Genomic DNA, 14,783 nt, shown 5'->3' on the forward strand with positions numbered 1-14,783 from the left:
TATGAGTTGGGTGGGGGGCAGATATTTCAGATCCAAACCATAACATAAAAAAAATAGAGTGAAAAAGTTCGAGAGCATTGTGTGTAGGAAAGCTTCGATATTTTAGCTGATGGTAAGCTCAATGAACCAACAGGATCACTCACGAAGAGTGGAGAAAAGGATAAGAGGAAAGAAAGGAGAGGAAAAGAAAGGACAAGAAAACATAAAAATCCCTATCGCTATCTATTGGCAGTTATCAAATGACATGATGTCAAATACACAGATTTCCCCTAATGTACCCTGCTGCCATTTCCACTCCTTTGATCAAATATCTTGTGCATCCTAGTTTACCAGCCCCATTCCTCCCCAAAGCAACCATTCTCAAAACCATTTATCTTTTAGGATTTATCTCAAGCATCCAATCCTAAAGTGCCCTGGAAGATTTACCCCTCTCTCCTTTGGGCATCCAAAAAGTTTACATATTTTATACATAATTGTTTACACATGCATTTTTCATTCTAACTTGCTGTGTTATTTTCTTAGGTTGTTTTATTGTTAGGTGTCTATGTTCCTAGAACATAAACTTCATAAGGACAGGATTTCTGTTTTATGTAATGCCTATCCCCAGTGTATGGAAGAGTACCTAGCACATAACGGTTACTGTTGGAGAAATATTGTTTAAAACAAAATCTTCCAACTCAGAAAACCTTTCCATAAAGGAAGAAGAGAAAGAAAACAATTTGATTATTGAATAATAATTAAACCATAAAGTGATACACATCACCGACAATCTGCTGAAGAGATTGTAAAAATAGACTGCTTTCTTTCTTTCTTTCTTTCTTTCTTTTTTTTTTTTTAATAGATACAGACTGTTATGTTGGGTAAGTTTAATGATCTGGATGCTGGTGACAGCTGAAGTCAGTTCTCTCCTCTCTTAGGAATTATAAATGGGAGTTAGATCCTTGTCTTCCATAATAGCCACATTTCAAGAGATGATTCTCAGGCCTAGGAGCAAACACTCCAGGCCAGAAACTTATTTCACCACTAAAAAGATTTACATACACAGAGAAGGACAGAGAAAAGAATTCTGAAGAGAGAAGGGGAAGTGTCTTCCCTTATTTTCAACAGGGAGAATTAAGACTTTCAATTCTATTTTAAGTTTGTATTTGCCCTTTCTTCACTTAATATTTGTTGAGTAAACAACTAAATTCCGATGTTTTCCCTGTAATTGTAAGCACCCAAGGGCAAGAAATATGTTGTATTTATTTTCCTACACAACACCGGCGTAGTATGCACTCAACAAATATTTGGGAAAAGAAAAGAGGAAAAAAGGAATGAATAATTTTGGCAGCTATAAAACAATCTCCACGTTAAAGACTCAGCATTAAGGAAGAGAATAAAATACTAACAGAGAACGCTGAGCCTGTCATATGAGTATTCTTGAATATCCATAAAAAAACACCTTTACATGTATATTTAATTATGCACCAGGTAAGGGTTGAACTAGATACCCAGGATCTTTTCCAAATATGGCACCTACAATTTCAGGGTCAGGGCATTTGCTTATCTCCCCTCCTCCATCATCAGGTCTCTCCGCTTAGATGAGTAAACCCATTCATACCTCTTTTTCAGAGCCCTTCTCTGTAATTCATTCTGAGCCAGAACCTTCGGCTCATTTACAGGGGATGCATGCTCTCGCATAATCTCTTCACCCATCTTGGGCTTCAATTTTCTCTTAACAATGTTCGCTGTACCCTATTCAGTCCAGAGATCACTCTCCTTGACAGAGAAGACAGGAGCAAATGGGAGGAAAGGAGTTCTGCTTTCTTCTTGCCATCCATCAACATCACACAGTTGGCCTCAAGCAGCAGGCCTCTTCCTTGTTCCTGCTCTACACTTAAAAGCCCTCTTATCTTAGCCTTTTCTTCCTCGTAAGCCTTGGTTCACTCTGCCCTTGGGTCCTCCTGATCTGTTCCTGGTCCTTGCTCTCACATACCTTGCCAACAGCCTCTCTTTCTACTTTTTGGCAGGTGTCCCTTCTGAGTGCCTTGGTGGGGATGCACGGCTACATGGACTCTTGATGTTGTCTTCTTGTCTTCGGCATGAACAACATCAGTGATGGCAAAGACAGAACTGTAATTTTGAAAGCTCAACAGATTCCTCTGAGTCCCCTGATCAGGAGTAGAACTGAGTCTTGAATTCCTTAATATTTGCTTTTCCAAGGGTGGAGCACCTATCTTAGCCTTCCAAGCCTTCTCTCTGCCGGGGCTGGCACAAATTCTAAAGTTAGTTACCTCCATCATACCATAGAAGTGAGGTCCAAGAGGCAGGACCACCAGGGAGTTTTTTCTGTCTTTAAAATATCCCAAGGCATGACATAAGGGTATAGCTGCTATAAATATTGTAGAAGAGGAATGCCTGCTAATCAATCAAGCAAGGATGAGAAAGAAAGAAGACTGATGGCTAGGTGATCTCAGAACCAGTGGCAGGGGAAGGGGGAAGAACTTTTTAATAATAAAGAGCATCGGTTGAGAAAGCATACTTTCATTTATTGTTAATTTAGCATTTCCCTGGCTGTTTTTCTACTTCTGATTTGTCTTTTAAGATCATTTACATCATTCAGTTTGTCACAAAAACCTCTTCTGAGAAGTAGATATAGAAGTATGAGAGATTTGTTCAAGGTTTCAACACTAATGGACGACAGGGCAAGACCCTCAGACCTCCCAGCACCCCAGTGGTTCCTCTTTCTCTTCCAGGCTGTTACTAAGTGTGGCTTTGCTAACCATCCACAGGAATTAAAGGATAGGCATTGACAACACTATTTTTATATCACAAGTGGGCAAAGCTAGTCTTTGTTCTATGCTAGCTATACTATGTGTCTTGCATTTTAAACTGTAGGGTATATTTCTTGGGGTAGTCATTGGTGCTATTTACAAATTTTCTAGATTTCTTCCTGAGAACATTGAAGAATTTTATTTCCAAATCCCCTGAAAGTTAGAGATGGCCACACGATTTGTTCTGGTCAATGAAATTGCCTGTGTCACTCCCTGGAGCAAGCACTTAATTCCCCTTTGTGAGATGCTCCTGTTATCTCCTCTTCTTTTTATAGGGGAAGTTCGAGAGGAGGAAAGAGTCTTCATCCTTGAGAGACTAAGGTAAGCAGAGCTTCTGGCTGTGCCTCAAGTGTCTCATGGGCAAGAAACAAATTACTAAAGCACGGAGATGTGGGCATCATTAATTGTGCTCACATGAGGTAGCCAGTGGCTGCCTTCTCTGAGCACATGCTGTATACCCTTATCCTTCTGTCTCTGTAGTGCTATATTCAAAATGGACTGGAATAGAAATAATGTATTTTAGTGTTGATTTCTGATTTTTTTCTTAATTCACAACGTCCAATTTCAAATGTCCCTGGCCTAGCTGCTTTTGCTCTCAGTACTAGAACACAATTTCTGCTTGTTTTAGTCCAACTATGGTATCTAAAATATAAAAATTAAAATTTTTTACCAAATCATAATGTGGTGTTGATTACACGAGTGACAATTTGTGCAGAATGAAATGTCATCTTTTGATGACTGACTTAACAATCCCTACAGCTCAGCTGTTGCTGGTGCTCTTTGGGGACGGAGGAAAGGGGGGCACTGGCACATGCCCTGCAGCTGAGCTGCAAAGCTAAGGGGCTGTAATAAATTAGCTGACTAGGGGATGTGCGTGCTGCAGTATAAGTCTCTCTGTCTCCTCTGTCCCAGCAGATGGCACAATAACATGCCAATAAATGTAATGAAAGTGTCTCTCCATTTGTCTTTATATGCCTTGAAATATCCCTCACTTTGGAGCATATAATTCTATGAGCAGAAAAAAAAAATCCTCTCTGATCCTTTTTAAACTCCATTGTAAAACAATGGAGTATTCAAAAAAGAAAAGAATCTCAAAAGCAGAGACTGTTTCTTAAAGATACACTATTTATTCTCTGCCATCCTTATGGTTACTCAAAAGGCCTGATTTTAATTTTCATGCAAATTTATCATACATCTCTCCAATCTTACTTCATGCGCATCAACACAGAGCTAGTTACTTTATGCACTAGTTCGTTAGCCTTCTGTTTTCTTCCACCTACTAACAGTTCTAACAATTCCTGTCACCTCCTCTGGCAGCTGCATTTCCAGACATGCCTTTTCACAGTAATAGGTCCAGCTAATCATGACCCATCTGCTTAATATCTGGAAACTGAAAATTAAGCAGGCAGGTATTGTTTCTATGATTATATGTTTTCCAAAATCAATTATAATGTTTAGCCCAAGTTATCACCAAACTTTGAATTTTGACTTGAAGTATTCATATTTATAAAGGTCAAGTGTTTTGTTTTGGGGGAAAATGCATCTATTTACTATAACTACAATGTAATTTCCTAAAGGAACTTTCTGAAAAACAACAAACTCCCCAACGTAAATATAAGCTTGTAGGCTTCTTAAAATGTTTAACAAAAGCAATCTGAAGGAAAAAATCCAATGCTTTCTTTTAACCTACACAGAGTATTTAGGGACCACAGGAGTAAAAACATAAGAGTGTTCTGGCCTCTGCTATGAAAGGAATGAACTCTCCTGTCCTTTGTTGCCCATAACTAAGCCCAAAGGTAGGGGAAGTTCTTTGTTTTGTGACTACGGGTCACCAGCCAGATTCGTGTGTTACACATTTTAAGATCTTACAACATAATATTAAGAAAAAACCACAAAGGAAAAGAGATTAATAAATCCAATACACAAATATTTACGACTTCAATTCAAATTAACACTTAAAGATATATAAAAATTAGTATATCTTTATACATAGAGAGCTCTTTCATAAATTTGCCACACACACACACACACAGAGCCTTTCCCTTGCAAAAGAGATGAAAGATAATAATGACCAGTGAACATATGGAAAAAAGAAGGGCTGACCTCTCCAATGACATGTGTAAGTCAGCATATGGGCAAAGATTTAAAAATCAGAAACAGTCACATGTAATCCTTTAATGTTAATTTTAAGAATGCTTTAAAGAAGAATTCTCTTGTTTGCTAGTTGCTGCCCCCCACTCATGTTAATTTATTAAACTTCACTGTGAAAACACTTTGATTTTCCAAGAGGAAGCTACCTTGTTCTTAAGCTCCGCAATGGAGACAGAGCTGCACTATGTCAAACTGAGAGCAGCTTTTCTTCCTCTCTGCTCATTTTGGGTTAACATGTTTAAGTAACTAGTGATGGCCCTTTGAGGTGTTTCAGGCACTGTTTCATACCTGCTCTTGAAGGTCACAGGACTGAATTACTCCAAATTCAGTTATGACCACATCATCATATCCTAGTTGTATTTACAGAACCAAAAAATAATGACTGTCATACAACCATTTTTAATCTTGGTGAAGGAGATTGAACCTGCTCAGGTACTATTTTATGGGATAAAGTCATCTTGATGAGAAAGAATTTAAACAATAGTTTATTTTGTTACCTACCAGAACAACTCTTATCTTGAATTTGTTTCTTTTGACAGTTCTACACAAAATTGTTTAATGTGTTAATAAATGTCTGCTTTGCTAAAAAAAAAAAATCAGGAATAATATTAGGTAGGGCATAGATAGGGACAAAAGCACTATTGTATTCTTTTGGTGGTCATAAATATTGGTGCTGTCCTTTGAGAATGTAATCTAACCAGATCTATCAAAACTCTATGCTATAGTCTGCATGTTTTTGTCCCCCCCCAAAAAAAATTCATCTGCTGAAATCCTCACTCCAAGATGAAGGCATTAGGAGATGGGGGACTTTGAGAGGTGATTAGATCATAAGGATGGACCCTCAGCAAGGGATTACTGCCCTCATAAAAGAGACGCAAGAGAAACCCTTTGCTTCTTCCACCATGTGAGGACACAGTCAAAAGGTACTATCAGCCTGAAAGTGGGCTCTCGCCAGATAATGGAATCTGTAGACATCTTGATCTTGGGATTCCAGCCTCCATAACTGTAGAAATAAGTTTATTGTTTACAGGCTACCCAGTCTGAGGCATTTTGTTACAGCAGCCTGAATGGACTAAGATACCCAACTGGTTTGTGTCCCCTCTAATCACCAATTCTAATTCTAGGTTGTTCATCCTCATCCAATCATTAGACAAGTGTCTATAAAGATTTTGACACACATGAATAGAAAAGAATCTGGAAGGATATGCACAAAAATATGATTATCTATGAATAAAACTTGAAAGATTTCTAGTTTGTTCATTACTTATCTGTATAGTCTCATGTTTCTATAACACATTACTTTAAAAATTATTCTTCTTGTTTTTATTTTCTTTTTCAGAAAAAGAAAGCACTGTAAAAGCATAGAAATGGTGCCTGGAACTTTGGGATTTCCTATCCAGAGTTACCTTCCTGTCAAATTTCATTCCAGTTGCTTCAAGAGGGCTGATTAAATGTGAAAAACATAGTAGTAAGCTCCTAAGGGTAACAACTCTTTGTTTCTTTCCTCTTTACTCCCGCCCACATAGAAATGGCTTAAGAAAGACATACAGCCTATAGCATATTCAGTTAGGAAGTCATAATTTTCCATAGCTACACAATGTTTTTTCCGTGGAACTAGATTCCTGAGCAAAATCTTTTTGTGGGAGTGCAAGATACACCAAGCGGTAGAAGAGAAATTGATGATGACTTCCCTGAGAAGCCTCCAAAGTGAAAAAGCATCCCTTTCTCCTACTCCTGGTTACACAGTGGGAAATGCAGCAAGAGAGGAACACCAATCCTTGAAACCAAAAACGAAACGTGACTTTAAGGTAGCCAGGCGGACAGGTGTGGGGTTGAAATGGCTGCTTGCCACCACAGTAAAAGGCCTGCGACAGCCTCACATTTACAATCCGTTTGGCGGTGTTTCCAACACAGGCTGAGGGATTTCATTTTTCCCATATAAGGCAACAACAAGGATTTCAAATGGACCAAACATTTTATATTAGTGTCAACAGCCCTAACACAGCTTCAGCTGGCAGAGAACAGGGAAATCAAGAATATCTGCATTTTTTATTCCAGAGAAACTGCCTGAACACCATCTGTTCTCAGCCACCCTTATTCCACCCAACGTGACCCTTTCTGCAGGACACCCTTGCCCCAGTCATGTGTCCTGACCCAAGAATTTTAAATCACAATGCTCCCCTGAATACAGAGATTTGGAAAGTTAATTTCAACACAACAATTACTGCAATAAATTTAAAAATAAATAAAAATAAAGACTTGCTCCTCCAACCTTTATTCTGAGAATACATGCCATGCTTTGCTTATAAATCATGGGGGTGGTGGCAGGATGGGGCTCAGGTTACACAGCATAGAAAAATCAATACTCTTTTACTCTAGGATCTATGAACAGGCTCAAGGTCACAGAAATTGAATAGGAAAGCCCACTGAATTAGCAACAGGAAATACGTTGCATAGAACAAAGACAAAACAAGTTTCCAACATACCTTCAAAACACTATGATGTCTATATTTGTTGTTAGTTGACTTTAATGAAAAATGGCCATTTACAAAATTAACTGTCTCACTCTGAAAATAAGGGGGAACCATTATTTAAATAAATATGGAACAAAGTAAGGCACAAATAGTGATTACATTAATATATTTGATCTTATGAACTCTAAAAAGGAATAAGATGATACCCTCTCAAAAGAGAAAAAGCCAAGAGCTTGTCATTAAAAATAAAAACAATCTACTGATATAGAAATAGAGCTTTATTTATAAATTTGTTAAAAGAATACAAAAAAATTGTTTCCTTCGTTCATATTGTTATTCTAGATTAAGAAACTGAATTGATTAAGATCTTAAAAGACCCCAAAGCTTCCCCAAACCTGTAATTTAGTTAAGAATTAGTCAGTTACAGAGACACAAGCCTGAAGCACCCATAGCTCTTGCTAACATGAAAAAAGTGATTCCCTCTTTTTCTGTCTTACTAACATTGCTCTAATTATTCTTCTAATAAGAGGCAAAACCAATTAGAAAAATAAAGTAACATTTTGCTGGCAGTAGAGATAAAATATGAGTTCAGTAATCAGCTCCTGCAAACATGCATAACTAATGACTGGAGAAATCGGCCATCCCGAACCACTCTGTTGAGTACATCGGCAGTTGAAGTTAAAGTAAAAAATAGTGAGGCTGAGCAAAACTACATGAAGAAGTAGTGGGGGTTTTTCAAGGTCAGTTGACGAGAGCCAGATGGAAATAAGTATTTCTCATATATCCTAGAAGGAAAAGGAAACAAAAATTACCAAAAGGAGCAAAATACAATTCAAAACCTTTGTAGTCCAAAATAAAATTCCTTCAAAGAATACTTTTACTGCATCAGGTAAGAAAGACCAGATTTTAATGATGAAAAGTACCAGTGAAATGGTTTAATTTTCAAGTCACACTGTATTTAGCTTACAACAGTCTCTGTCAAGAATGGAACAGCTTATCCAAGGACAGCTTGTTGGTTGTGTTCTTAGAGAGAGGCTAACACAGGCCCCAAATAATAGAGTTCACAAATGTTGTCACCCTCCTCCAAGGTTACATCAAGGACAGAAGGAACCCAATATGGAGCAATTTAAATGAAAGTGTATCAAGAGGAGGTATACTGCTCTATGCAGCAGGAAGATGACTTCCAAAGGGACTGGGAGGTAGGGAGATAAACTAATAAGTCCCCACCCTCACTGTGTGCAAGGGGTCAAGGAAATCTCCATCAAGACTTCCACAGCGCTAGGCCACTTAGAATACAGACAATTGCTGTTTTTTCTAACACTTTGGGAAACTAATCTCAGGTGACCTCATAGGTCATGGTAAGTGTTTAATTGTCCTTGGAGACATAGGATTTAGAGTTTCCACAGCATCCCTGAAGGTACTCCCTACTATTAACCAGAGAAAATATTTAAAGTGATAAAGTGCCCCACCCTAAAGAAACCTAATGGGGACTCTTGAAAAACCAAAATGCATTTATTAAAATATAAAGTCAATTTTAAAATTATTGAAAACTAAATGTATATATTAAGCAATATGAGAAGACTGGAATTTAATTTTTAAACAATTTAAAAAATGAAAACCAATCCAGTTTGTCTACACAACATATTCTTATTGGGGTCCTGCTGCTTAAGTGTCTACAAGACACTATTAAAAACAACTTCCGGGGTTTTCATCATAGTTGTATGTTTTATGTCTTTCTCCTTTTCATCTCTATCTTTGGCTTTCTACTGGTTTCAGTGTTTTCTCCAAGCCCCATCTGTGGTTTGGAACATAGCTCTCCTCCCACATTCCTTGGGTAAGAGAGAAGCCCAGTCTTCATCGATCAACTTCTAGATAAATGACACACAAGCAATATACTCTAAATACCAATCTATCCATTTGCTCTGTATAAAATAGATCCTGAATAAAAATATACTCCGTGGCTTCTCTTCTGACTTTTGCATGGTGTCCTTTGATGAGCAGATGTTTTAAATTTAAATGTAGATATTTTTATCATTTCTTTTTGGTTTATACTTTGAGTTTATACTGACCCAAGACTTTTAAATCACAATGCATCCTCGAATACAGAGATTTGGAAAGTTAATTTCAACACAAAAATTGCTGTGTTGAAATCCTTCCCTAGCTCCATTTTATTAGTTTGAATACTTATTTATTTATTTTTGTATTGGGCGCTTAATTACTGAGCTACATCTCCAGAGGCCCTTTCTTATTTTTTACTTTGAGACAGGGTCATGTTAAATTACTTAGGGCCTTGATAAGTTGCTGAGGCTAGCCTTGAACTTACAGTTCTCCTGCCTCAGCCTCTGGAGCCACTGGGATTACAGGTATGCACCACCTTGCCTGACTCCTAGCTCCATTTCATAAGTAGTTTCTTTTTCTTCTAAAATGTAAAAAAGTCTTCCTCTCTATTTGTAAGTTTTAATCTACCTGGAGTTTTCATGAATGGTTATCAGGAAGCACCTAATTTAAGGTGTGTTCAACAGCACATGTTGAAAAATCTATTTTCTCCCAGGGATGTGTTTTGCCTCTCAATCATAGATCAAAATCCCAGAAACAGTGTATCTGTATCTGAAAAATGCATACATATTAACTATGTAATTAATATCCCATATATATTTCTTTATCTTTAGAAGTGAGTTAGCTATTCCTGATTCTTTGCTTTGATTATAATTTAATTAAATCAATATATTACTTAGGAGAACTCAGTCCTATCTATTAACAAGGTATAGTTCTCCATGTATTTACTCCCTAGTGTCTTTAAAACTTGTATATATTTTTTTTAAAGTTCCTGATATCTTTGGTTGGACCTTTTTATTAGGTTTCTTGTTTATTCCCAATGTACATAAATGAAGTTAGTTTTTATATATTGATCCTATATCCATCAACACTGCCAAGTCCCTACTTATTCTAATAATCTAATTATAACTTTTCTTGGATTTTTGATGCAGATAATTGTATCATCTGTGATATAATAAATACTTTTTTCTTTTCAATCTTTAAATCTGATTTAAATGTTTTTGATGTATTTTCATTATAGAGTTATGATCCCTTTTTAGATAAATTTCCTTTCTATTCATAGATTGTTAGAAGTTTTTATTTTTTAGTACACATGAGTTTTAAAATTTATCAAGTTATTTCCCTGTATCTATTGAGATGATCATATGGAGGTTCTCCTATAATGTACTAGGCAACTTATCTTAGTAGTTCTTTATGTTTTGTTCATGATAAGCCAAGTTTGTGTTTCTGGGATTAATCCAATTTTATCAGGATATATTATGCCTTTCAAAATATTTGCTATTGACTTCATCAAAATTTCATGTTTTTTTTAAATCTATGTTTATGGGTGAATCTTTTTTATTTTCTGTATAGTTGTTGATTTTATTTCAAAGTTACATTCATCTAATCATTTTAGAAAATATGCCCTTCTTTTTCATTTTTCAGAAAAACATTACAGACACTTGAAGTAGTCATCCCTTGAAAAGTTTAATAAAATGTGAATAAAATGTGAAAGTTTAATAAAACTGTAACATGTCTAAGTCTGGTTTATATTTTATGGGAATATATGAACAAATGGATCTCGATAATGTATACATCACTTTTCATTTCTAGCAATAATGTATAAAGTACCTGTTGCCCCATAGCTTTGCAAACAGAATAAATTATTTATCTTTTGAGGTTTTTTTTAAACAAGTAATAAATAAGAAATAGTATTTCTTAATTTCTTTTATTATGATAAATTCATTGAGTTTCTTAATTTCAAATATTATGTCATTTATTTTCAGAGCTCTATTTTATTCTTTTAAAAGTTTTAGTTGTGTCTTTAACTGTCTGTTGGTTTTTTCCTCATTATTCCAAATCAAATTTTTATTTCATCAAATGTTTTATGCATAGCTGTTTTAAATTCAAGTATCAAATCATTTTAGTTTATCAAATCATTTGACTAAATCTCTTTGTTCTGTTTGTGATGTTCAATCACAACTACTTGTTTCCTTGTGTATACATGAATTTCCAATTATTGCTTTATGCTTGGGATACACTGTTAAAAAAAAAACAATTAAAGGAACCTATCCTTAAGAATATACATTACCATGTGGAAAAACTAAGAATTAGTAGCCAACAAAACATACAAATAAGTTGTGCTAGAAAATATGTTAGACGTTGAAGAGCACTATGGGAAAAGAAAGTGGAGTCATGGATAGGGAGATTGCAGGAGCCAGGAGAAGGCACAGGTGGCAGTCTTAAAATAGGATAGCCAAGATAACCCCACTGAGATGGTGGGATTAAGAAAGTACTTAAAAGGGAACAAACCATTTGGATATTCTGAAGAAGAGTACAAAAGGAGCAGCAGATACAAGGGCCCTGCTTGTAGGTGAGGACAGCCAGTGTCGAAACCATTCTAAGAAGTGCAAGAAAGCTAGCTAAGATGAAAAGGGAAAACGGAAGTAGGAGACAGCCAGAGGGGAGATGAAGTCCACATCGTGCAGCACCTTGGGAAGCCACCTTCAGGACTTTGGCTTTTACTCCAAGTGACTTGGAAATTATAAGACTCATGTAGGGTTTTAAACAGAGAAGGGACAGGAGTCAGATTCTCTCCTACTGAGAACAGATTCCAGACGGGTAAGTGTGGAAGCAAGAAAGTGACCTAGGAGACGACTACCAAGACCTGGATGAGCAGTGATAGAGGGCAGAAGCAAGGTGATGGTAGTGAAGGAGGTGAGATGCTGTTGGATTGGATCTGTTTGGAAGGAAGACTTGAGAGTATTTGCTGATGGATCTGCTGTAAGTGATGCGAGAAACAGGTTGTACCATGATGGAATCAGGGAAAACTTCGGTAGAGCACTAGGATGGGAGAAATCAAAAGTTTAAATTTTAGGTATGTTAAGGTTGGAAAGTCCGTTACACATCTAATTAGAGATGCTAAGTGAACAACTAGATGTGCTTGGGCTCTCTCTCCTCCAGCAAGGAGGTCCACAGAGCAGGATAGAGGAAAGTGTGGCTACAGAGTCACTAATCAGGACCTCCTGAGACTAAGCAGGAAGCAGGTCTGATTTTATTGTGCAGTTACCATGTATATATACTCATGCAGTAGCTAAGCAGATTACAGATGGCCATCAATACAATGTCTTGCTAACTATCCTTGCAGCGACCAACCAAGGAATGAAGGGGTCATGGACAAGCACAGGGACCACAACATGTGGCCTTGCTTCCAAGGCTGTGCCTATGGGGTAAACAGTTTGCCGCTCATGTGCCTAGCTCGAGGGGAGTGGCCTGCCACTCAGATGCCCTTAAGTATGCCTTGTATGCAGTACTCCATGCACTTGTCCCCACATAGATGGGCAAGTATGGAGTCTGTAGGAAGAACACAAACAGAAATTTGGGAATAATAAACATGAAGAAAGTATTTAATTTCATTAGAATGCATGAAAACACCAAGGTATTAGTAAAACAAAGCTTAAAACACGGATCCCTGGGGCAGTTCAGTGTCAAAGAGGACAGGCAGGTGCAGAGGATTCAGCAAAGCAGGATGGAAAGAAATGACCACTGAGACATGTGGAAACCCAGGAAATGTCCCAGAAGTCAAATAAAGGAAGAGGATGATTCATCATGACAAATGATGCTGATAGTCAAAGACAAAGACTGAAAAATAACCATTGGATTTTGCAAAGTGATGTTGCCAGTGACCATTAAAAAAAGAGCGTTTATTTATTTATTTATACTTTTAAGACTGGTAGAGTCTAAACCCTGATTTGAGTAAGTATAAGAAAAAAAAGGGATAAAAGAAACTAGAGGTGCAAGGATGGTCACACTTCTTGCAGTTGTGCTCTAAAGAGGAACAAAGAAACAGGGGTGAAGTGAGAGGAAAGTGGGGTATCAACAGAATTTATATTCATTTATATTTTATGTTGATGGAATTTTCTATTTGAGATGAAGCATCTGGTGATTCGGGAGAGGAGAGAGAGCATGATTAGAACAAAGTGTCTCCACAGGTTGAAGTGATAGAACATGGCCCATAAGGAAAAGCAAGCATGGAAGTCCAGCCATCTGTGGGTAAGAGGAGGTAGAGGTAGGAGCATGAGGAAGTTCTTATCTTTCTGTCACGGTTTCTTACAAGTATGGGAAGAGCCAACAACCACTTTGGACTTGGATATGCCTGTCATACTTAAAAAAAAATAAATAAACCCAACCAATCATCCTCACCATTACATCATAAGAAAATGGCAATACTCTGTCATCTGTTATGGAGTCTAGTAGAGATTTGTAGCTCACTCTCTAAGGCCTACTAATAGTCACCATTGAGCCAGGTAGCCAAATCCTCATTTCCTTAGCTGACTCCCATAGTGTATGCATTTACAGTCTTCATCATCATCTCCTCAAACCCAGGTATAACTCCATGTTGTTAAATAGTGAAGAAGTGACAAATCAAGTTCTGACCAAAATCTGAATTTCCATCACATTTCACAACCAAGTTATATGAACTAGGATAAAGCCTTCAATTCACAATGCCCCACTTTCCATAAGACTCCTACTCACATATTCTCATGAATAAGTCAATATTGTGTATATCATATTAAACAGCACAAAGACACTATGTTTTGATTATTTTCTCTCTCTCTTCCATGTTGTCCTTATTCTGAATGCCACAGCAAAGCAAATAAACATACATTATGGATAAAACAGACACATCCAAAATGCATTCTCTGCAAATTTTCCTTATGTTCAATTATCTTAGTATGTACCCTTATAAAATTCATCTATCAGTTTTAACGTCTAGATGCCTTCCCAGGAAACATGCATAGAAGATTTCTAATAGACTGATTTCTCAAAAATGATACAAAAACTTATTAAAGAGTAATCTGTAGCTTCCATTAACTCTTGATTATTTTGTTGAATTTTAATAGTTTAAAAATGCCTATCTGATATCTCTCTTGTGCGTGTGCATCTCTTTATAAATACATGCATATTTATATGCATATATCTATATGTATTTTTAGTACGTACCTGTGCATTTGGGCTTTAATCAATCTGTAAAACTTACTGTAGTTAGTTCTGATTCTATGCACAATACAATCTTCACAATCAGATACATGTCAGAGTTTGATGCTAGTTCAATAATATATTGTGCACAAAAAATACATTAAACACATATTACAATACAATTGCAAGGTTTCTGTCATGGAAATATGTAAGGGCATTTCATTTTCAAAGAGTGCCTTTTGCTGTAGGGTTTTTTAAAAAACCATTTTGTGGTGAAAAATTAAATACTAGTTTCTTTGATGTGCTAGTTTCACTGAAAAGAATATATTAT

General features: G+C 36.7%; 1 protein-coding gene across 2 annotated transcripts in view; it reads right to left on the minus strand.

Annotated features, from left to right (window-relative positions):
- Window positions 1-8,110: 8,110 nt before the first annotated feature.
- Window positions 8,111-14,783, minus strand: part of Epsti1 (epithelial stromal interaction 1) — a 90,475-nt gene continuing 83,802 nt past the window's right edge. For both annotated transcript variants that reach the window (XM_077795203.1, XM_077795202.1), the window contains one exon: window positions 8,111-8,223. In XM_077795203.1, coding sequence (XP_077651329.1) covers window positions 8,215-8,223 — 9 coding nt within the window. In that variant the 3' untranslated portion in view covers window positions 8,111-8,214. The remainder of the gene's footprint in view (window positions 8,224-14,783) is intronic.

The sequence above is a fragment of the Urocitellus parryii genome, chromosome 2 (genome assembly GCF_045843805.1).
Source record: "Urocitellus parryii isolate mUroPar1 chromosome 2, mUroPar1.hap1, whole genome shotgun sequence".
NCBI classification, from domain to species: Eukaryota; Metazoa; Chordata; class Mammalia; order Rodentia; family Sciuridae; genus Urocitellus; species Urocitellus parryii.